The sequence below is a fragment of the Anabrus simplex genome, chromosome 1 (assembly GCF_040414725.1).
Source record: "Anabrus simplex isolate iqAnaSimp1 chromosome 1, ASM4041472v1, whole genome shotgun sequence".
In the NCBI taxonomy this organism is placed as follows: Eukaryota; Metazoa; Arthropoda; class Insecta; order Orthoptera; family Tettigoniidae; genus Anabrus; species Anabrus simplex.
The window spans coordinates 361,415,660-361,441,319 of record NC_090265.1 but is presented as its reverse complement, the minus strand read 5'-3'; the positions used below and the strand labels follow the sequence as shown (position 1 = coordinate 361,441,319).

General features: G+C 36.6%; 1 protein-coding gene across 1 annotated transcript in view; it reads left to right on the top strand.

Moving 5' to 3' along the window:
- The window catches only part of LOC136867016 (myelin regulatory factor), a 166,302-nt gene extending 141,097 nt beyond the window's left edge, over positions 1-25,205 (top strand). Inside the window, exons 22-23 of the mRNA XM_068226684.1 lie at positions 13,451-13,688; positions 18,663-25,205. Coding sequence (XP_068082785.1) covers positions 13,451-13,688; positions 18,663-18,746 — 322 coding nt within the window. The 3' untranslated portion in view covers positions 18,747-25,205. The remainder of the gene's footprint in view (positions 1-13,450; positions 13,689-18,662) is intronic.
- Positions 25,206-25,660: the final 455 nt, after the last annotated feature.

The window sequence follows — 25,660 nt, the reverse complement described above, 5'->3', positions numbered from 1 at the left end:
AGGCATTAAGGAGTACGAGGGAGGGGTTGGAGAGTTTGAAGGAGATAATTAGGATTCTCTCAGAGGACAGGAAGGAAGGCAGGCCTCCCTCAAACAATCTACAGGATACAGTATGGTAAGTGTAGAAGAGGAGGAGTTGTAGAAGACAGATGGTCTTATGTTGTAAGGGTAACGAAATTGCAGGCTCAGGGCTCTATTCAGGACAGATGTCAGTGAGAAACTGGTATGAGTCACTGCAGTTAGAACAACAAAGGGAAGATGAGGAACAGGGAAATGTTGCTGAGGAGTGTGGAAGTACGAGAAAAGGAAAACGTAGGAAAGGGAAATGTAGAGTACAGGATAGGAAAAGAAAGGTGGAAGAGGGTCATGGGAGGGAGGGAGGGAGGGAGGAAGTAGCTTCTGCAGTCATCAGGAAAGGTAGGGGAGACCAAGAGGGGATGGGATCAAATGAGATGGGTAGGGCTGAGGCTCTGGTCATGGGGGATTCTGTTGTTAGACATGTGGAGAAAGTGTGTGGAGGAAAGGGAAACAGGGAAGAGTGTTATCCAAGAATTAGGTTAAGGCAGATGTTGAGGTAAGTAGGAGAGAAAGATGAGGGAAAGGAGAAGATGGTAGTTTTTCACTTTGGTACCAACAACGTAAGCCAGGCAGGTATGAGTAACAACATAACAGGGGATATGTGGGATCTGGTAAATGCAGCATGGGAGCATGGGTAAAGATTAAGGAAGCAGAAATTGTTATCAGTGGAATACTGTTTAGGAGGGATACTGACTGGAAGATGATTGGGGATTTAAATGAGACTACGGAGGGGTACGTGGGAAACTGGGAGTGAGATTTCTTGATCGTAATGGGTGGGTAAGAGATAGGGATCTGTGCTCAGATGGCCTTCACTTGAATTGCAGTGGTGCGTATAAGGAAGTTTGTTTAGAAGAGTTATAGGGAGGTACATTCAGGGAAATGGGGTGGACTAGGGAGTGGTGATGAGGATACAGGGATCTGGAAGTCAAATAGGGATGACATAAAAATGTTAGAGTCGAAGTGTAGAAGTATGGTAAAGAAAGGAATACAGGATGTTCGTAAAGTGACTGGACTCTAACTTTGAAAAATCGTAGCTTACGTATCTGACAGAATAAGTTGGCAAGCTTGGTTATGAGATGTTATCAGACATGGTAGAACCACTTGTACTCTTGTCAGAACAGTGCAGCTGTTGCGTTGTTAGAGTGTGATGTACAAGATCAAGTGGGCGACTACATAGTTTACATGCGCACAACAGGGCGCTTTATTGGAGGCTAATTTTGAGTGCAAAAGTTACGGGAGATGTGTGGAAAAATGGAGACATTGATTTACTGATGAACCCTTACCAGGTAAAACTTCTTTGTATGATCTTGTACGCAGATTTCGAGACAGGCTCCGTGGATGATAGAAAGCGATATGAGAGACCTAAATTAATTAGGTACTGACCCTTTCCTTTGTGATGTTCAGCAGCACATTGAGAGATCTTTGCAGAAAGCTGTAACGCATTTGGCACAAGAACTTGCTAGATTTTCTTTGGTGATCGAGTACTCAAGAAATTTGTGGCCTCCTCGTTTGCCAGATTTAACCAGTCCGGAATTTTTTCTGTGGTGGTATAAAAAGAGTATACAGAGATAACCTGCATTCCTTACATGAACTCAAAGAAGATATTTCTAAATGTATTGGAGAAATAACACCAGCAACTTTCAGGAAAGGGTTGCAAAACATGTGTAAGCATGTAAATTTGTACCTGCAAGAAAACGGTGGTCACTTTCAACATCTCATGTGAACTGGAACTGTGGGAAAGCAATGTGCAGGAAATGAGTTATTGTTATATCTGAAAATGTATTACTTTCAACACTTCCAGAATACTTCCACTGGGGTTAAAAAAGACTTTTCTTCACTTGTTTCTGGAATTATTGGGTGTAATCACTAGATTTGTTTGTGTAAAAAACTTCAGAAAAAATTGAAAATATTGAGTCTGGTGACTTTATGAATGCCTTGTAAGAATTAAGTAATTTAATAGATATATATATTTACCAGATATTGTAACAGGAATTAAATCATGGCTGAGAAATAAATAATGGATGCAGAAATTTTCTCATGGAACTGGAATGTTTATCATAGAGACAGAATAGGAATGGCAGGAGAGCAAGTATTCATTCAGGCAAAAGAATAATTTGTAAGCTACAAAACAATTAAAGGTGACAAACATGAAATTCTAGATGTAAGGCTCATCTCTAAAGATAATAGGCAACTTAATATTTTTGGAGTGCATAGACATGGAAAGGGTGGCACAGACACCGATTCATAATTATTGGTAAGATAACCAGCTATGTGGGACTATGTGGGAAACGATACAGAAAGGACTGTGACGGTAGAGGGTGATATCAATTTACCAAATGTCAGTTGGGAAGAAAATGGAAATGACAGGAAGCATGACCCAAAAATGGCAAATAAGTTAATCTGGAAAGAAAATTCTGGACGTGGTGCTGGTAAGACCATATGAGCTCTATAGAGAAAATGAAGTAATAGATGGTGTTAGTGTCACAAAGCTGTTTTTTGTCATAGTTAAAAATAAATGTGATAGAAAAAAGGTCATAAAAGTAGTACTATTAGGCAGTACCATATGGCTGATAAAGCAGGCACGAGGGAGTTTAAAAAGTAATCATGATCGATGAAAAATGGTAAATAAAAATGTAAACAGACTGTGGGATGGATTTAAAGCAATTGTTGAGAAATGTGAAAGCAGGTATGTATCTTTAAAGGTAGTAACGAATGGTAAATACCTGCTGTATTATAATAGACAAGTAAAGAGACTAAGAAGAAGGTGCAGGTTGGAATGAAATAATGTAAGAAATGGTTGTGGATGTAAGGATAAATTGAAAGAATGTAATAGGAAATTGAATCTAGTGAAGAAGTCAGCTAAGTATAATATGATGGCAAGTATAAATTTAGTGAAAAACGGAAGAGAATATATAGATACATTAAGACAGAAATAGATTTTGAGAAGGGCATTCCAGGAATCCTTAATGAACAAGGGGTGTGTGTGTGTGATCTACAACAGGCAGAAGTATTCGGTTAGCAGTATGTAAAGATTGTTGGTTACGAGGATGATGTCCAGATAGAGAAGGTGACTAATACTAACAAAGTATTGAAATTTACCTACGATAACAAAGACATTTACAATAAGATACAAAAGTTGAAATACTAGAAAAGCAGCTGGAATTAATAAGATTTCTGGGGATATACTAAAGATAGTGGGTTGGGATATAGTACCATATCTGAAGTACTTATTTGATTACTGTTTGCATGTAAGAGCTATACCAAATTGGAGAGTTGCTATAGTCGTCCCTGTGTATAAAGGAAAGGGTGATAAACATAAAGCCGAAAGGTACAGGCCGGTTAGTTTGCTTTGGGAAAGATATCAAGATAGCAGATATCTTGGGTCAAATGGACTGTATTGTGATTGACCTATCAAAGGCATTTGATAAGGTAAATCGTGGGGGACTAATGGCAAAAATGAGTGCATTTGGACTAGACAAAAGAATGACTGAATGGATGGCTGTATTTTTAGAAAATAGAAGTCAGAGAATTAGAGTAAGTGAAGCATTATCTGATCCTGTAAACGTTAAGAGGGAAGTTCCTTAATGCGGTATTATTGGACCTTTATTTTTTCTTATATATAAATGATATGAGTAAAGAACTGGAATCAGAGATAAGCCCTTTTGCAGGTGCTGTTATACTGTGTAGAGTAATAAATAAGCTAAAAGACATGAGCAACTATAAAAAGACCTCAACAATGATGTGAGATGGACAGCAGGCAATGGTTTGATGATAAATGGGGTTAAAAGTAAGGTTGCAAGTTTCACTAATAAGAAAAAGTCCTCTCATTTTAATTACGGTGTTGATGGGGTGAAAGTTCCTTATGGGGATCACTATAAGTATCTAGGTAAGTATCTAGGGAAGTTTTTCATTGCGGTTATCACATAAACAGGATTGTAAAGAAAGGGTACAGACCTCTGCACTTGGTTATGACAATATTTAGGGGTTGTGGTAAGGATGTAAGGAAGAGGGTATATGAGTCTCTTGTAAGACCCCAACTAGAGTATGGTTCCAGTGTATGGGACTCAAACCAGGATTACTTGAGTAAAGAAAAGCAGCTCTATTTGTTCTGGATGGTTTTGGACAAAAGAGTAGAGTTACGGAAATATTGTAAAGTTTGGGCTGGGAAGAACTGAGAGAAAGGGGACAAGCTGCTCGACTAAGTGGTATGTGATAAAGATGTTGATTTCCAAATTAGCACACTGGGGTGAAACACTGGTAACCAAGAATGAGTTAGCTGGAAAATTTATAATGTCCAATAACAGACCAACTATATTGGTATTATTAAGCAGTATGTGCCAAACTGACAGTGGAGAGATGGTGTGAAATGACATTAGTAGAGAAATAAGTATGAGTGGTGTTTTTAAAGGAAGGAAAGAGCACAATATGAAGATAAGATTGAAATTCAAGAGGAAAACGTGGGACAAATATCCATTTATAGAAAGAGGAGTTAGGGTTTGGAATAATTTACCAAGGGAGATGTACCATAAATGTCCAAATTCTTTGCAATTATTTAAGAAAAAACTACATAAACAACATATGGGTAATCTGCCATTTGGGCAACTGCCCTAAATGCAGATCAGAAAGGATTGAATAAACTTTGATGATGGTAGATTCGAGAATTCATTTATTTTTCATTATTTCAATTTCATTGTTCATTGGCTTCACCTCACAAGGTGGGATGAATCCAATTGCTAATTTATTTTGCATATAAAAACTGAATCAGGCTACCAATGTGTGATTTTGATCACAATTTTGAGTTTTAAAAATGAATATTCGAATATTTGTCATACACAATTTTTTTCTTTTATTCTTAATACTTCCCACCTGTTCAGACTCATTTTGGTCATAATGCTATAGTTGTTCTACCAGGTTTTCCTTTCTGTTTACCTGCAGCTCCTTTTTACTGTAGTTCCTGTTTCTCATAGCTGAATCTATTTTCGTTTTCTTTACCATAGTAGGATTTGTTAGACATGGAACCCATTGAAATGAAATGGCGTATGGCTTTTAGTGTCGGGAGTGTCTGAGAACAAATGAGCCCATTGCTATTGGTGGTGTAATGGTACCTTACCGTATTGTACCCATGAAGGGGTCCAGTTTTTTCTATTCCCTATCTTAATGGACAGCACTGACTCGCTGGCCAAATTGGCTTAAGGAAAGAGCTATTCTCATGCCTAAGAATGACACCACAGCAAGCAGCAATGATTGCTTATTGGAAAAACTAAGATGGTAAAGTATAAGTCTGTGGACTCCATAGTGGAGATAGAGAACATAGTCCCCTACCATGTGGTGTTCCTCCACACTTTAAATTCACCATGGTTTCCACATTATGATCTTAGTCTGAAAGTTACAACTCCTATAATGCTGCTCCGGAATCCGATATCTCCTAAGCTTTGTAATGGCACCAGGCTGTATGTGAAGTCTTCACATAGCAACGTGATCAAAGCAACCACCTTCAAGGGATGTAGTGCGGGAGAAACAGTTTTCATCCCCTGCATTTCTTTGATTCCCTCTGACTACAATTTCCTATTCAAACAACTGCAGTTTCCCATTAAACTACGCTTTGCAATGACAATAACCAAAACTTAGGGCAGTCTTTAAAAGTTGCTGGTGTGGATTTAAGGAATGATTGTTCTTCCCATGGCTAGTTATAAGTAGCCTGTTCACATGTAAGCTCTCCTGACAGCTTTTGATTCTGCATCCAAAGTGACAAATGAAAAATGTAGGTACTTGACAAAGAAATTTTATAAAACAGCCTAACTTAACAACAACCTTGGACAACATAATTTGAACAGCATTAGAATTCAGTTGTATTTGACTGTAGGCAAAGGGAGACTGCCATTTGCTCACTATAGTAGAAAGAGGCTTGATATATTGAAGCTCAAGCTTTCACCTCATATTATGTAGATAGATAATCATGTTGAGAAGAGAAACTAGCTGTTCTAAAGTAGTCATCTACTCGAATATGCAGCTAAACAGGAACTAGCCATAGGCAGGGCGAGGTCCTATTCATATGGAGATCGGAAGAATTTCGAGAAGGTTTGAGTAGTAAAAGCAGCTGATGTGAGCACGTCACCAGATGTCAGTGGCAGGCAGATGGTTCAAACAGCAGGCAGTCGAGAACAGGCTACATTACGGGCCAGAGAGTGGGTATATAATCACCTGCTGGGCATAGTTTGAAATGGAAACAGAGGACGAAAATGAATAAAGGTAAAACACATATCACTTTAGGGCTATTATCACTACTACTAATCTAGTATGACTAGCAGTAGGTAAGGGAGCCTGCCATTAAAATGAAAACTCCCCAGCTCAGTTGTGACTTCAACAACAACCTTGGACAACATAATTTCATCAGCAAGGTAAGGGGGTCTGCCTTTAACATGACAACTAAACAATTCAACTGTGACTGGCTTTAGACATGGGACCCTGCCATTATAATAAGATCTTCCAAAGTTATGTGTGACCAAAAGTAGGCAAGGGGGTCTGCCATTATTATGAAAACACCCCAACTCGATTGAGACTGGCAGTAGGCAAGGGGCCTGCCATTATAATCTAAACTATCAAACTTGACTGTGACTTGCAGTAGGGAATGGGGCCTATTATTATAACAACAAAAAACCAACCTGGACTTTACAAGAGAAATGACGTATGGTGACCACCTTCTTATGTTTTTTGGGTAATGCTAAGAGCAATGCAGTCTAATTAAATCTTACACATAATAGTATTTTACCTAGAATTCCATATGCAATGTAGAATTCCGTAGCAAAACACAGGTAAATGAGGTAGTACCATTATAAAGAGAAATAATAATAATAATAATAATAATAATAATAATAATTATTATTATTATTATTATTATTATTATTATTATTATTATTAATTTCGTGTGGCTATTTCTAGCCGAGTGCAGCCCTTGTAAGGCAGACCCTCCGACGAGGGTGGGCGATAATAATAATAATAATAATAATAATAATAATAATAATAATAATAATAATAATAATAATAATAATAATAATAATAATAATAAATATTATATTATTATAAATTATAATTAATAATAATAATAATATATTATTATTATTTATTATAATTTATTATTATTATTATTATTATTATTATTATTATTATTATTATTATTATTATTATTATTATTATTATTATTATTATTATTATCATTATCATCACACTTCATCCAAGATCAACATACCGAGTTAGTGGCCATGTAGTTTGGGGCACGTAACTGTCAGCTTGCAATCGGGAGATTGTTGGTTTGAATCCCATTGATGACAGCCCTGAAGATGATTTTCTGTGATTTCCCATTTTCACACCACACTGTACCTTCATTAAGGCCATGGCCACTTCATTCCGACTCCCAACCCTTTCCCATCCTATCATTGCCATAAGATCTGTCTGTGTTGGTGCGACATAAAGCAAATTTTAAAAAATAGAGGAAAGTACTGGAGATCAGTGTTATCTTAAATAATATTTAACTATATTTCAAGCACTAATACTTTATCAACAAATATCACAGATATAATACTTAACATTGCTATTCAAATGATTTTCATAACAAGGAAGAAAATCCAGAACATGCTCAAATGTTCTTTTCTTTCTTTTAATCCCTCAATGAGGAAAGTACTGATGAATTCCCTCAACCTTAAAATAGGTATACTAAGAATTTCACCCTAAAGGTTAAAGAGAACAAGAAAAAAGGGAGAAGGGAATAAGCAAGGTATACAGTAGTACATGTGATAGAAACTCAATGAAAGTAAAACGAGTAAAGTTTAAAAAGCATGTCTTTTAAAGTTTACCACCAAATTTAACACATAATGATTTTGTCCATCTATTCCCAGAAACAAAATGTTCTGCAATTTGCATAACCAGCACTGTAAATTTCAAAATCAAATTAGGAGTACACATAGATGGTTGATGTACCACACATCATTGTTCCCACATCTCTCAAAGCACAAAATTTTGTGGCATGATATATGCAAAATATTAGAAAACCATGCAGATCAGTACAGAAAGACAAAAAGTGTTTCACTGAAAGGAATGAGGCTCACTACAGTAGAAAGAAGCTTGATATATTGAAGCTCAAACTTTCACCTCATATTATGTAGATAGATAATCATGTTGAGGAGAGAAACCAGCTGTTCTACAGTAGTCTTCTACTCGAATATGCAGCTAAACAGGAACTACTCATAGGCAGGGCGAGGTCCTATTTATATGGAGATAGGAAGAATTTCGAGAAGGTTTGAGTAGTAAAAGCAGCTGATGTGAATACACGTCACAGGATGTCAGCGGCATGCAGACGGTTCAAACAACAGGCAGTCGAGAACAGGCTACATTACGGGCCAGAGAGTGTGTATGTAATCACCTGCTGGGCATAGTTCGAAATGGAAACAGAGGACGAAAATGAATAAAGGTAAAACACATATCACTTTAGGGCTATTATCACTACACACATTACATTATTTACAGTTTATAAGTTCACTTGCGTTTGAGTTTTCACTCATGATCTTAACACACATACCTGCACACACGCACATCAAACTCCTGTTCTCCAAGTGGCTTCTCACAGCTCAGAGTCCTTCCAGAACAGTTCACAAATAGCAAGCTTCATTTAACTCTGTGTGGCCATCTGGCAGACATGTAACCGTCCAATACAGCTTACTTTCACTTGCGATTGACTCACTCAAGACTGACTCCAGACTGACTGGCACGTGCCAGTTGCACTCTTTTAGAAGATTCTACAGGGTAGCTAACGAATAGTTGATACATTTGTAAAGCAAATATAAAATGCAACTTATGTACTATGTTGTTCAAATTTTGTGCACACCTTCCCTGTTTCATGGAACTGTAGAAGTGACACTGCTGCTTTGTCTCTGAATACCGGCATTCCAGTGAGCTTTCTGCCATGGCCAACCACGGCCGTCTCTCCGTTCAACAGCACGCCGAAACAGTTATATTTTATTGCGAATCAAAGAGTGTTACGGCGACACAAAAGAAATTTTGAGCTGTATTTCAGACTAGGTGGGCTCCAGCAAGGAACGCCATCCTTCGCTTATACAGAAACTTTGAAGAACAAGGCAGTGTGAAGGAAGAAAAGCGGCCATGTGCACCAGCAGTTCGGTCTCCTGAAAACATCGCTGCGCTGAGGGTCGCCTTGCAGCACAGCCCACACAAGTCAACACAGTGACCTTCAATTGTACCTGTACAAAATGACTGTTCTACAGAAGCTAACAGATATTCACAGGCAGAAGAGATTGCAGTATGCCTTATGAGCTCAAGATAAAGCTGAAGTACTGTTTAACACTTGGTTCTCTAATGAAGCCTATTTTCACCTCACTGGGGCAGTTAATAAACAAAATGTGTGGTTTTGGGCTACACAAAAACCAGACCTTATTCATGAAGAAACCACGTATGGGGAAAAAGTGAGTGTGTGGGTAGCTCTGTCAAGTCATGGTTTAATTGGACCGTTTTTCTGCAGTCAGACAGTTCATACACAGCAATACAAGGACATGCTGGAGAATGAATTCACCTCAAAGACGCATGGAAATGCGTGCTCGGACTGTGCAGCTCTGCAGTGAAATTCACAAAGACCTGTGCCGCAAAGTCGTCAGAAACATGCATACTCGTCTCGAAGAAAATGTCTGCTGCAGTGGAGGCCACAGTGAACATGTGATATAGTGAAATGTATTTCCATGGTCCAAGCTACCTGTGTTTAAAATTTCATTAGTGTTCTATCAAAAATAAAGTTGTTATTCTAAAATTAAGTGCGTCAACTATTCGTACACCACCCTGTAGTAGCTCTCACTTCCAGATGATTCTGGGCACTTGATCCATTGTTAATAAGCTTCCAGCTTCTTCAGGAAGCTTCCTTATTGTGGGTCTCAACAGTCTATGGTGCTACTGTATTGTTTTGCTCACTGCTGGCCTTGTCCACTTTGTCATTGGTTTGCTAGTATTATCGCCTCCTGCTTGCATTAATGCCACCCTTCCTAGACTTAGCTTTCAGTATCAGAAAGGAACAAACAAGAGTGTCAATAAAGCCCACCTATTTGAAAACGGCAGTGTATGAAGATGTCAAAACTGTCCTTGTCCTTTTGCATCTTTATGTTTGTCCTATCATGTGTTCCTTTTTTTGTTCCTTTCTCTCTGTACATAAGACTTGGCTTTCATTGTCACAATGTTGAAAATAATGTATGTATGTATGTATATATGTATGTCCAACCCTTGTCCCCTTTCTCTATGGGGCCGGGTATGAAGTGAGATGAATCTACATAGAAAGTTTTACGATTGGATACCCTTCCTGACATTACCTTATCAGAGGAGTTAATGAGATGAAATGAATGACGTGATATATGATGGTAGGAAGCGAGAGGGTGAAGCCTGATGCCAGCACATAACCTACTCCTGTCAAATAGCACCAAGGGGTATGCTCAAGGCTTAATGTGCCCATCTGACATACGAATCACCATCAACAGCATCGCATGCCCTGTGAACACTGCAAAGGGGTTTGTAATTGAATCCTGGCTTTAGGCATGCAATCTAGTGATAATAAATTGTGTACTACCACCTCTCCTACCCTACCAGCTAACATTCTGATGGTGAACATTTTTGCAACCAATGGGACTTGAACTGGCTAACCACGGTGTCAGACCATATCGACTTTATGGCTTAACGATCATGGCCACAAGGCGGGCTACAGTATTGAAACTAATACTAGTTAGAATTTCTAAGTCCTTTAGTAGAAATATTTGAGAGGTAAGTTACTATTGAAGTTACATTATCTTACAGTAAATCTCACTGCAGTTCTATACTTGTGCTACAGGCTTACGTCCATAGCTCAGTTGATATACATAATCTGTTTACAGACTACATAATATGATGATGATGATGATGATGATGATGTTGTTGTTGCTGTTGTTGTTGTCGTTGTTGTTGTTGTTGTTGTATAGCCTTGGCTACCATGTGCAGGCGTTTGATTTAATTTGATTTGGGCTGCTTGCATGCCAATTTTGTTATTCCATTTTACTCTATCAGATGGAAAAGAAACAGATCTCTGTTGAACATTCTACGGCTGAGTATTTATTTCTTTATTTTGTGGGGAAATGCTAAATGTGCCACTAGAAATATTTTATATGCAAACAATGTATGACATGAAGTGCCAAATGGACTTTTTCCACCCTTCAAAAATTCAGCTGCCTCTGTCAGGCTGGCAACCCACAATCTTGGGATTTAGATGCCGACACCATACCACTGATCCACAGAGGAAGCTAATACCCCTACAAAATATGGGGATAATAAATACTTTCACATCATAAGTTACTGTTACTTTACCCTGGGACTGTAAGTTTACTACATTCACTGCCATGAAAAATGCACACGTAATAAATGTTGAAGAAGTTATGTGTAATTATCTATTTAATCAAAGTTTTGCACTTTATCCTATATTTTTAGATGAGGGAGGATGACTTTGTTTTGTGAGCAAACAATTAAGTATGGATTGTTTCTTTGGCTACCCTTTGTGCTAACTTATCAACACATTATTGGATGTGAAGAAATAATGATTTCCCACTCTTCAAGCACTTTTTGTTGCAGTGTTCTATTGTACCCCTTTCAATCCATGTGTTTGTAAGATGTTTCTGTCATTATTGTAATCAGTTTTTGGAGTAAATAGTCGTTAAGTCCTGAATATACTGGAAAAGTAGTTGCTTTGGTGGAAGATGGTTACAGTAGGAATTACGTTGCAGAAGTGACGAGAACTACACCTTTCATGATTTCCAGTACCATGAAACGGTACAGGGAAACTGGAGGCTATTCAAGGAGACCAGCATCAGGCCTGAGAAGAGCAACATCAGCAAGAGATAATCACTTCTTATGCTTTAATTCCTCCGCAACAGTCACATCACTGAAACTGAAGCTCGAAATCGACTCCACCAAGTTCAAGGGATCAATGTCGGTGAGAGAACCATCTGAAGAAGACTGGAAGAAGCTGATCTTCAATCCAGAAGACTCACTAATGACCCAGAACTTGTCAAACAGTTTTGTGCAGCTCGACTGCATTTTGCAAGGGAACATTGCAGCTGGACAGTACAATAATGGGAGCGAGTGGTGTTCACTGATGAGTCGTCATTTGGCCTGCGATCACCTGACAGTGTAGAAAAGACCTGGGGTCCCTTGCACATTCTCACCCAGGACACCTTTTCAGGGTGATACTCTGATGGTGTGGGCAGGAATCAGTAAGACCGCAAGGACGGATTTGGTCTTTGTGGAACTTGAAAGCCTTACAACACATCAGTATGTGGAGGAAATCCTTCTGGAGCTTGTAGTGCCTTTCTCTCCACTCATTCATGATGGTTTCACACTAATGCAGGACAATGCATGCCCACATGTTTCAAGATACGTGCAACAGCTGTTGGATGAAGCGGAGATTCATGTTGTGGATTGGCCTGCTCGAAGCCTTGATTTGTATCCTATTGAGCATCTATGGGACTAGATGGGGAGAAGGGCCCCTCATGACTATCTAGACACCCCACAGAACCTGCAGGAAGGCCTCCCAGAAGAGTGGATGCCATGATTGGTGCAAGGAGAGGTAATACACACTTTTGTGGATGAGAAAATGAATTTGTGAAGTGTAAGAAACCAAAACAAAGGTAAATAACTTCATGAGTTCCTCGAAATTTGTTTGGCTTAATTCAATCAAATTGTTTACAAAAATATCTTTCTTTTTCATTATCAGACACCTAAAGGAGTCCATATTGCAATCTATTATCATAAAATACACTGACCAGAAAAAAATAAGTGAAACACTTTTTTTTTCTATATAAAATTTGTAACTATTCAGAAGGTTGAAGATGCGCTTGGTTAGTCTGTTGTCATCCATTCTGTAAATGTGTCCAAAAAATTGTAGTCTTCTTTTCCTCATTATGTCATTTAGTTTTTCAATTTTGAAATATAGCTCTCTGTTTAGTCTTAATCTGTATTCTGCATTATTATTTCGTTTAGCTCCCAGTATTTTTCTCAAAATTCTTCTTTGAACCTTCTCTAGTTTTTTGAGATCTCCAGTTCTTGTTAGTTTAAGTGTTTCTGCTACATATAAATTTTCAGGTCTAACTAATGTTTGGTAGTGTCTCAATTTTGTGTTCCAGGATCAGGATTTTTTGTTATATACATTTTTTGTCATGTGAAATATCCATTCCATTTTGTGCACTCTAGTTTCTATAGCTGTTTTTTTATTTTTGTGTCATTCGTTATCCACTCTCCTAAGTATTTAAAACAATTTGTTTTACATATTGTGTTGTCATTATTATTAACTTGTTTCTTTCAGCTTCAACCGTCTGGACCATTCGCTATCAGCAGAACAATGTGAGATGCCCCTAAACCTACCAAACTGCGCACCTGTTCGTGATCCATTCTCATCAACAGAAGAATTAATACCACTTCACAATCATCAACAAACAGATCATGTATCCAGCTCTTCTCTGGGTTCACAGTTCCAAGTGCCTGTTGGTCAGTATGTGAGGTCTTATTTCCGCTACCGTGTACCTCTGCTGAGAGCTAGTGGTGTAAGTATTCTACTACTATATTACTAGTCCATAAAAAGTGAATGTAACAGGTTTTCACAGAAGGAAATTGGGTTACACATGTGACTGCACATTACAAGTCTATATCAGTTTGCTTGAAGATATGTTCAGGCAATAATCATCATATTGAGGCCCGTATTGAGGGATACGACTTTATTTATAAGAGGAGTTTTTATTCCACCTAATCAATACGTATTGTATTATGATAGGATACGTAAGATTTCTTTATTTACGTGATATGATCATGTCGGGGTCACCATATGTTCTGGTTAACACTAGTTCGGTGAATTAGTCCCTTAACAAAACATAGTATTGATCAGGTGGAATAAGAACTCCTACTCTTGTAAATAAAGATATGTTCACCAGTGGTTGTGAACTATTCAGTGCTTCTAACCAGCAATATACGAATAAAGTTTATAAGTGTCAAGTATAATAGTAAAATTAATTTATCAGCCAGTTTTTCACACACACAATATAATATCACTCAAGGGTAAATAACTTAATACATGTTTAAGTGCAAGGCAATGGCATTTGACAATGGAGGGAGCATTAACATTAATTCCTTTAATCATTCCAAAGTAAAACATTTAAAAAAAAAAAAAAAAGCAGAGTACATAGTTCATTAAAGGCCTTGCCAATTACTGCCCAACCAAATGACTTGCTGATACTGGAGTGTCATATGGTCAGCACGCCGATACCTTCATCTGTATTACTTGGCTTTCAAGACTTCGTCCACAGCTCCTTAGTTGGTCTTCCTAGGCCGAGTGAACTATTCCAACTCAAACACATTACAAACTTCAATAAATGTCCAACTAATTGGAAGTTGCCAGTAGTATTTGAAAATGGTCAAATTATTAATACAGCAAAGATAGCAATTACAAACCAGATCATATCCAAAGGAATGTATACGGCAACTGCAGAGTCAGAGCCGTATACATTCCAATCTCTCCACAGCAGTTCACAACACAAGCAACTCTATTCTATCTCACCAGACCAGAAAAGAACAATAACTTCATCCCGAAGTCCGCCATACTTTATTCCATGGAACAATATCAATTTGTCTCATCGGCATTTCACACCGATGTCTTCTCATCACATTCGATGCTACAGAAGTCAACTAAAAGAATAAGCGAAAGTTTCAACCCGCAACATTTTCCTAATTAGCAATTACCCATATAACTAGCAATTACCCACTAATAACTGTCACCATTGTTGCCGTTCAAACGCACGGAATACCCATGAACCTCCATCCACACTGACCAGTCTCCGTACCGATCTCGGCACTGCAACTGAAAAACTTCCAGCTTGATGCCTATAAAACCTCATTTGCCTATGAAATATTTCCCTACCCCCGGTGATTTTAACTAAAATAAACTGCTCTACATATTTCCGAAATGTCAATACTAATTCCTTCTTCCAACCTCTAAAACATCAGGACGCACTTGGTACTAAAAAAAAATTTTTTACCCTTGCACACCAGCTGCTCTTGTGTAATTATGTATATATTTGTAAATTCTCAACTATTCAATTAGATAATGTAATTACTATATAGTTACCAACTATTGACATTAGTTTTTATTACAAACATTTACGCAGAATGTTATAATGTAAATATTTTTAAAACTTTATCTCAACTATTCAATTGAACAATGTAAATACTGTATAGTTACCAACCTTTGACATTAATTTTTGGTTACAAACATTGACGCCGAACACTACACCTTTTCTCCCTTAATTGTTTTAATGTAAATATTTTTTAACTTTTTATTTTCCTATGATTGCGTCAACTGTTTCTCCAGAGCACCACTGCCGAACTCTACTATGTTAATTTTAGGCATTGGTGCCGACTTTTCATCTATAAACCTATATGTTCAACCATCACTTTTGTACAACTATTTCCCATACTTAATTTTTGTAATTGTATTAATAATATGTATTAATTTGTACATGTCAACTACCAACCAGTTACCTGATTTTTTACCTTGAGGTGATATTTTGACTGATGATGCCCTCAATGAAGGGCGAAACATGTCTCAAGTGGAATCAATAATAAATTCCTAATTTATAAAATTTATATGTATTGAATAGGTGGAAAAAACTAACCTTTTAGCATCCTACATGGTCAAGTTTGTCGACATAGAAATGATAAAATACAACTACAAAATTGGTTTAAAACCCATGGCTTCAAAGCAGTAGCATTAAAGAATCCAGATTAAAGCAATCATTTAGTGTTTCAAATATATTAGTAAATTATTTATTACATACGGAGAAAAAATAAATAAAATAATTTCATTGAAGTCATGAACTACGAGAATTTGGTAAGGGCCTTATATTTTGGTGAAATAAAGTACAATAGTTGATTTTGGTGTTAAAACCAGCACTATTTCAATGGTTATTTCATGAATTAAAATTGTCATACTGATCATTCTTGTGAAATCTTCCTAATAGTATGGGGTAAACCTATCTATTTTCATGATAAGGAGTTTTAATGAGATCTCCTATAAGGCATTCTAGTTATTAAATCTTATAACAACCAGAAATACAAAACACAGTATAATAAAAATAATAGTAGCCAATTAATAATAAAGATATAAATCACTGATACCGTGAAATGAAGCTAGGTGGGTCCACCTTGTAATATAAAATCATACATCTACCTATCAAAGTACCCAGCTTTTAAAATTATGGTCTTAAGAGAGAGATAGGTAGAAAATACTGAACACCGAGTTTATACAAAAACTTCATTCCAGCCACTTAAGTTTTATAAATTGCATGTACTTTATAATAATACTAGCTGATGTACCTGTGCTTCATTATGGAATTCTACATTGTATACAGAATTCTAGGTTAGATAGTGTACATGTTGTGAGCAAGATTGTATTAAACTGCATAGCTCTTAACGTTTACCCTAGAAATGCAACGGGGAAGTCACCAAACGTCTTTTTTATGCGAAGACTAGGGAATTTTCAATGTAATGGTAGGCACTCTTGCCTACCATCAGTCACAATCAAGTTGGGGAATTTTCATTATAATGGCAGACTCACTCTCCACCTCAAGAAGAATGCCTTAGTGCTTTTCCCAACTAAAATCAACATAGGTCATTACAGCGACGTCAGTAGGAACATCGCAATTAAAAGCAATGCTATCCTATGAAATACTCAATCAAATGCAAAACCACACATTTTCTCACTTTTAACAAACAATAGTACGCTGCCGTTCTAACAGTCCAAAGTTCCAGAGCTGGAATGAGCAGGCCTCAGACAGCCATGAGCCGTAAACACTCTTTTATTTTCGGGTGGGGAGGGGAAGGGGGAGGGGGCGAAGAGTGGAGAGTTCCAGGGTAAAAACTAAAGACTGTGCCCTTCAACTCATTTGTTTCCTAGGAGTACCCGATGAGTTGGAAAATCTCAATTCACTACACTGGCAGGGGAAAGTCCATCTGACTTGGAAGCAAATTTCTCCTCCAAGCCAGAGGAGAAACCCCTCTTAGCTGCTAATTTAGAATAAAATAAATGTAGAATTTAATAAAAATGAAGAGGAAGAAGCTTTTCTTAAGAAATGGCCCATTTCAGGGTTGAATTATTTAGTGAATTGTGGTGCTATAATTTGGAATAGACCGAAAATGTAATTCTAGACCATGTCATAAGTGGGCCTCTGCCATTATTCCATTAATTGTGCACATTAATCAATCCAATCAGCATGTCAGAGTAGGGATCGAATAGCTGGAATACTATGATGAATCAGTGTGTTACATACCAGCAGTATGAGAAAATGTATGAACCAGAGGAAAGGTATACTTGAGAAGAAAGTTATGTAACTCCCCTGCTATTTCCCGCCAATATTCAGGCAGGCTGTTATAGTTGGTACGCAGCAGTAATTCCATCTATCGGAGATGAATGGCAGCATAAGTGACAAAGAACATCACAACAAACAATGGTCAACGTAATGTTATTGTTGATCAATTTCATGAGCTTTCGATATCGTAGGCCTTCACATTTAACTTTCTTCCGTCTCTGAAACACCACTCTTATCATAGTCGGTACAGTAAAACTGAATTAAACATGAGTGATCGGAAATTGTATATTCTCTATAAATTCTGTTATGTAGTACTCTTCAATAGGACCAATAACATAGGTATTTAAAAATTAAATTTTAGGTGCCTTCTCCTAAACTACCATTTCATCCAGGATGAATAAAATTGTTTATAGGTTAGACTGTACTTTTTTATTCATCGACTCTATATACCGATTTGCATTAAATTCTGTTTTACCTATTTTCTTGTGGCTCGGCGTTGATATAGACTTAGCAACAAAAATACAAATTCAGGAATATCTCTATCATAGCCGGTACGGTAAAAATGTGTAAGACATAAATGATCGCAAATTTAATTCTATATAATTTTACTTATGCAGTATTTATCGATAGGACCACTAATAATAAATATTTGAAAATTACATTTTAGGCCTTTCCTTAAACTATCATTTTGCTCAGCGTGAATAAAATGAAAATGCCTAGATTGTAGTGGCTCATTCCCCGACTTTACATACCAATTTTCATTAAATTCTCTTCAGCCATTTTCTCGTGATGCGTGTACATACATACATACATACATACATACATACATTACAGACAGACAGACAGACAGACAGACAGACAGACAGACAGACAGACAGACAGACAGACAGACAGACAGACAGACAGACATTATGGAAAAGTAAAAAGTGCATTTCCTTGTTACTGAGGGCACGACCAATGCAGAAATACCATTCTTTTTAAATTCTGAGCAATGTACAGAAAAAATTCTTATTTTATATATATATAGATTTTTTTTCACTTGTGGCATAGATTTCCTTGAGATATCTCTCTCTCTCTCTCTCTCCAATTGATCTGCAATTTCTTTCAAGATTGTACAGTATTTGTTTTAATTGAATTTTTTTTTTTTTTTTTTTTTTTCAGAATATCTGCTCTCTTCCAAAGGATAAAGTTGGCATTGACTTCTTGGAATACAATTTCCACTTTTACAGAGATTGTGAAGAATAACTACGATGGAATAGTCTATTATTTGAGCATACCACTAGTTAGAGAAATGTGATCATATCTCAACCACATTGTGTTAGAAAATTGTACAATAACCAGGTCATGTGATTTTTACAAGCCTGCTCACTGGAAATTTCCCCATTCATAACACAAAAATGAACTAGAACATCTGGCAAATTGTTGCTGAAATATATATTATTTTCTTCCAAATATTTTAATGATTGTTCATAAATAATAAAAACAATCCATGACCAACTTCTGACTTCCATTAGCATGAAAACACCATGACAACCATATCAGTCAACAGGTAGAAATCTCTTCCTGCAAGAACGAAGCCGCTCTTGGTTTTAATTTGTGCAAATGGTAACTGAAGTGCGATAAAACAGTGAATAGTTTTTTTTAAAATAGGAATAATTCTTGAGTGTTTCATAATACTTAGAAGATGTAAAAAGATACAGTAAATAAATACTGTTTTATAATAGTAAAAGGAATAATTATAGAAATTATTGCTTTAAAAAATAATACCTGAAAGTGTTTTACGAGAACTTTCTTAAGAAAACTATTGTGTATAAGCATAGCCCAATGTATAGAAGAAATGGTGGATATTTTTATTTCCAAGATATGAACTGCCATTATTTTAGCTAAAGATAATCAGACAGCCGACTGTTGCATGCATGGCTACTAGAGGAGAGGTATGTCACATACATATCAACATTTCGGGTAATCATATCAACATTTTGGGTGATTTCTACATCCGTCCAACTTATCAACTATCCGTCCATATAGAAGCCAACCACTCCAGTTAAGGAGCTAAGGCAGCATCAAGTAGTTTGCTGTCATCTCTCCTGGTCTTTATTTAATGCACATTGTACTATATTTTATAGTTTATAGAAGGCAGACTATATTATAACATTTGTAAAAAAAAAAAAAAGATTGTTAATAGCCATTATATATCATAAGAATACTCAAAATGAAGTATAGATATTTATAGCATCAGATTTTATGTACAAAGCTGTTATTTTATTTCAGTGATGCTTGAATATTGATTGGAGTCAGTATACCATTTGATGTTCAAATATTCCATTTAATGTGTGAATTTGTACCCTTTATTGGAAATGACACTTTTTGCAATGCAATTATTTGATCTTTATAATCTTTCAAAGTACATTTTTGCATTAAACAAATTGAGATTTGACTCTCCACTGGAAGAGCTTATAGGTAGTAATACTTAGGACCGAGAAGAATTTGTGATACCAGTGCAGTAAGAAAATGGAACATTAATTTTTTATTTACTGTACACCAGGTGTGATTGTTCTATTCAGTTGGTGGATTAGAATGTTTTTCTAGAAGAAGATTGATCAAGAGATGAAGAAGAAACTTTACAGTTTAGTGTTTAGAAATGTATTTTATCAGTGTGCAATATATGCCATTATATATAAATATATATATATACTAAAGAGCAGATAGGTTCTGAAGATGCAGTAGGAATTATTTAACTATATGTAAATGGCATCTCTCAAATAAATAGGTCTCATCCCTAGAGCTTAGGGGACATTTACATGCATTTGCATTTCAAAAAAAAAATAAGAACTGAAAGAAATTTGCAAACCAATGTAAGAAAATTATTTTTCAGTGTTATTGACCAGGCAATACTTTAAACAATTTCATCCTCCCTCCATTCCTTCTTAGCCCCTATACTGTATCATGATATTTGTATTAGAGTTAGCACTTTAGTGGATAGAAATAACTGAAAATGAAGGAAGAGAAAGAAAACTTTGACCAACAAGATCAGGGAAGTCTGCAGCCTGAGCAGCTTCAGTACAGAGGATTCTTTATTCTTTTGCCTGTTTTTTTCTTTAGATTACTAGTCAGAGTATGCATGAGGGTACAGTTTATAGTTATGAAAATAACCAGGCACAAAGTATGAATAATTTAAACTTGACCCAGTTACATTGCTGAAGGTGCTGAATGAACTAAACCAATAAATCTCTACCTGAGAGCCAAAGCAATGTAAGTCACATTTTATGAAACTTAGAGCCATATAAACCTAAGTCCACTGTCATTTTACTTTTTTGGCAATAAAATAATAATTCACAATTTTAAGTGATAATTATATTAGTGGATGTGTTCAGTGTTCAAAATTACACAAAATATATCAAGAACAATGATGAACAATAATTGCAGCAAAAATGCTCTTCACTTTTCCTCTCTCTTGTGAAATGATTGGTCTAGCTCTCACGTACAGATCTGTACTTTTATTTAGTTCCTCTCTTCTTTAACATTAATAATAATAATAATAATAATAATAATAATAATAATAATAATAATAATAATAATAATAATGTTTGGGTCAAGTAGCTCTCAGCATGCATTCAGGAGATAGTGGGTTCAAACCCCAATGTCCGCAGATCTGTACATTCTGTCCATACACAGCTTCCGTGCCACCCTATCCCGTGCTAACCTTTTCATTTCTACATAACTGCTGCATCCCACATCTGCTTGTCATATTCATACCTTGGTCTATCCCTATTGTTCTTACTCCCTAAACTTCCCTCATAAACCAACTGCACAAGTTCTGGGAGTCTTAAGATGTGTCCTATCATTCTATCTCCTCTTCTCGTCAAATTTAGCTACAATAATCTCCTCTAACCAATCCAATTCAATATCTCTTCATTCGTGATTCGATCTATCCATCTCACCTTCAGCATTCTTCTGTAACACCACATTTCAACCGCTTCTATTTTCTTTCTTTTTGAGAGACTTATCGTCCATGTTTCACATCCATATAATGCCACGCTCCAAACAAAAGTCTTCAAAAACATTTTTCTAATTCTTATATCAATGTTCGAAGTGAGCAAATGCTTTTTCTTAAGAAAGGCCTTCCTTGCTTGTGCTAGCCTGCATTTTATATCCTCCTTACTTCTGCCATTGTTAGTTATTTTACTACCCAAGTAACAATATTCATCTACTTCCTTTAAGACATTTCCTAATCTAATATTTCCTGCATCACCTGACTTCGTACAACTGCAATCAATTACTTTTGTTTTGGACTTATTTATTTTCATCTTGTACTCCTCACCCAGGACTCAGTCCATACCGTTTAGCAAGTTCTCCAGATCATCTGCAGTCTCAGATAAAATAATACTGTCAACAAATCTCAGGGTTTTGATTCCCTTTCCAAATTCTTCTTTGATTCCCTTTATTGACTGTTCTATATAAACACTGAAAAGGAGGGGGGACAAACTGCATCCTTGCCTCACCCCTTTCTGGATTGCTGCTTCTTTTTCATAGCCCTCGATTCTTATCACTGCAGACTGATTTTTATATAAATTGTAGATAATTCTTCTTTCTTGGTACCTGATCCCGATAGCCTTCAGAATCTCAAATAGCTTGGTCCAATCAACATTACCAAATGCCTTTTCTAGATCTATGAATGCCATGTATGTGGGCTTGCCCTTTTTAATTCGATCCTCTAAGATCAGATGTAAAGTCAAGCTTGCTTCACATGTTCCTATATTTCTTATGAAGCCAAATTGATCTTCTCCCAACTCAGTTTCAATCTGCCTTTCCATTCTTCTGTGAATAATACATGTTAGAATTTTAGAGGCATGAGATACTAAACTAATGGTGCAGTAGTTTTCACACTTGTCAGCACCGGCTTTCTTGGGAATAGGTAAACATTCTCCCGAAAATTGGATAGCACTTCCCCTGTCTCATACATCTTGCACACTAAATGGAATGATCTTGCCATGCTGGTTTCTCCTAAAGCAGTCAGCAATTCAGAGAGAATGTCATCAATTCCAGGTGCTTTGTTCCTATTTAGGTCTCTCAAAGCTCTGTCAAATTCTGACCTCAAAATTGGGTCACCCATTTCATCAACATCAACAGCTTCTTCTTGTTCCAGAACCATATCACCTATGTCCTTACCTTGATATGACTGTTGGATGTGTCACTGCCATCTCTCTGCCTTGTCTTCTGTCCCTAGAAGTGATTTCCATCTGAGCTCTTAACATTCATACACCTGGTTTTTCTTTCTCCAAAGGTTTGCTTGATTTTCCTGTATGAAGCACCTACCTTTACTAGGACAATACAACTTTTAACATCTTTGCACTTCTCTTTCAGCCAGTCTTGCTTTGCTGTCCTGCACTTCCTATCCACTTCATTCTTTAATAGTTTGTATTCTTTTCTGCCCTCTTCATTTCTTGCATTCTTGAATTTTTGTTGTTCTTTGATCAGGTCTAGTATCATTTGAGTTAACCATTGATTCTTAGTTGATCTTTCCTTTCTTCCTAACATCCCTTCAACAGCCCTACTGACCTCATTCTCCATGACTGTCCATTTTTCTTCTACTGAGTTTGCTTCAGCCTTTCCATTTAGTTCTTGTGCAACATGTTCCTTGAAATAATCCTTCACACTCTTTACTTTCAACTTGTTTAGATCCCATCTCACTGGATTCCTTCCCTTCTTTTGTGATCAGAGTCCACTTCGGCTCCTGGGAAAGTTTTGCAATCCAACACCTGGTTTCTGAATCTCTGCCTAATCATAATGAAGTCTATTTGATACCTTCCAGTGTCTCCAGGTCTTGTCCACGTAAACAGCCGTCGTTTGTGGTGTTTGAACCAAGTATTAGCAAGGACTAAATTGTGATTGGTGCAGAATTCAACTAGCAGACTTCCTCTTTCGTTCTCTTCTCTTCCTTGGCCTACCACTGCATTCCAGTCTCCCATCACCATTAGATTCTCGCCACCGTTTACATATTGTATCAAATCTTCTATCTCTTCATAAGTTATATTCTTCTGATTTCCTCATCATCTGTTGAACTAGTAGGCATATAGACCTACACTATTGTAGTGTGCATTGGTTTGGTGTCTATCTTGACAACAATAATCCTTTCACTATGCTGCTCATAGTAGCTTACCTGCTGCCCTATTTTCATATTCATTATTAAAACAACTCCTGCATTTCCCCCCGTTTGATTTTGTGTGGATAATTCTGTATTTGCCTGACCAAAAATCCTATTCTTCCTGCCAACGTACTTCACTTATACCAACTATATCTAACTTTACTCTATCCATCTCCCTTTTCAGATTCTCTAACCTACCACAATGATTCAAACTTCTAACATTCCACTCTCCGACTCGCAAAATGTTAGTATCCATCTTCCTGATGATTGCCCCCTCTCGTGTAGTCCTCACCCGGAGATCTGAATGGGGGACTATTTTACCTCCGGAATATTTTACCCGGGAGGAAGCCTTCATCAGTACATCATTCATACAGAGAGAGCTGCATGTCCTCAGGAATTAATTACGGCTGTGGTTTCCCGTTGCTTTCAGCCGTGCAGCAGTATCAACAAAGCTAAGCCATGTTGAGTATTATTACAAGACCATATCAGTCAATCATCTAGACGTCCTTGCAACTTCCAAAAGGCTGCAACCCCCCTTTCGATGAACCATTTGCTAGTCTGGTCTCTTGACAGATACCCATCCGATATGGTTGCACCCGCGGCTCAGCTATCTGGTTCATTGGGACATGCAAGCCTCCACACCACGGCAAGGTCACATGGTTCACAGGGTAGGATATGGCTCTAAGTTTCATAAAATGAATAAAATGTGACTTACGTTGGTTTAACTCTCAGGTACAGAAATTCTACATTGATTTCATTGTCTTAGAACAAACAACATAATTATTCATTCATAAATTATCAAAATATTGGTCTACAGTATATAATGCAAAGTATTGATTTTAAAAAATTAAACTGTTTTCCCAGTTAGCCTAACACTGTACTAATACTAACCATTTCAGATGTGTCTGCTCCAAAGTAAATTGATAATATCTTAACCAATACACTTCTGACCACAATGACATTAGCAATGGAAATAAATGATGATGATGATGATGATGATGATGATAATAAAGTACCAAGATCCTTAATCTGGCAATGTTTGAACAATATTTTTCTTCAATCAACCCTAATAGTTTGCTTTCAAGTAAAAACCATTTGTGCCATCAAATAAAACTAAACAGAAAACTCAGACTTGTTGCCAGAAATCAGTAACTGCAGACTTCTCTCACTAGTAAGTTGTTCATATTTCCTTTCTCTTGGTAAATGGATAATATATTTGTACTTATGTACTTAATTGTAAGAATTTGTTTCTATTGTATAATTTTATGTTAATGTTATTTGTACAAAAGTTACTATGTCTTGATCTCTGTTGTTTCTTTAAGCCAACTGTTTTCATTTAAAATTTACAAAAATTATAGATAAAAAGTTCCAAGAAAATACAGTGAAGAATTCTATGAGAAATATGGCCAAAAATACTTACTACAGATTTTTTTACTTGCACGAAATGAATTCTCTCAGTATTTGGTTCAACTCGTATTTGTCCACTGCACTGATCACTACTACCAGTAGTAGTATATTAATAACTATTGGAATTTTTGCAATAAACAGTCTCAAAGAAATTGAATTTAGATTTCACTGTTAACTCCTTTATCACCTACCATCATACTTCCAGCGACTATATTCAAAATCCTATAAACTATCCACCAGAGGTAATATCCATTTTTCTCTAGTTTGACTGTATTGACATACATCTTTCAATCAAACTACTTCAGTCTTCCCATAGCTAGGCCAACATCCAGTACCATCTTCCATTCAAACTGCTTGTCTTCCTATAACTAAACCACTCCTCTGTAATTTTTTACCGTGTTTACTTGTCTCCCTGTAGCCTAACCTGAATTAAAAAGTTACTAGAATGTGATAAGTCATTATTTAATTAGCTGTGATTACCATGAAACTTCCTTCAACTACAAACATAATCTACAATAATAAAAGGAAGTGTCTTGAGTTTGTGATGCCCAGCCAAATCTACAGCATACAGAGATCTGAAATTTTTAACATAGGTAGAAGGAAGGTG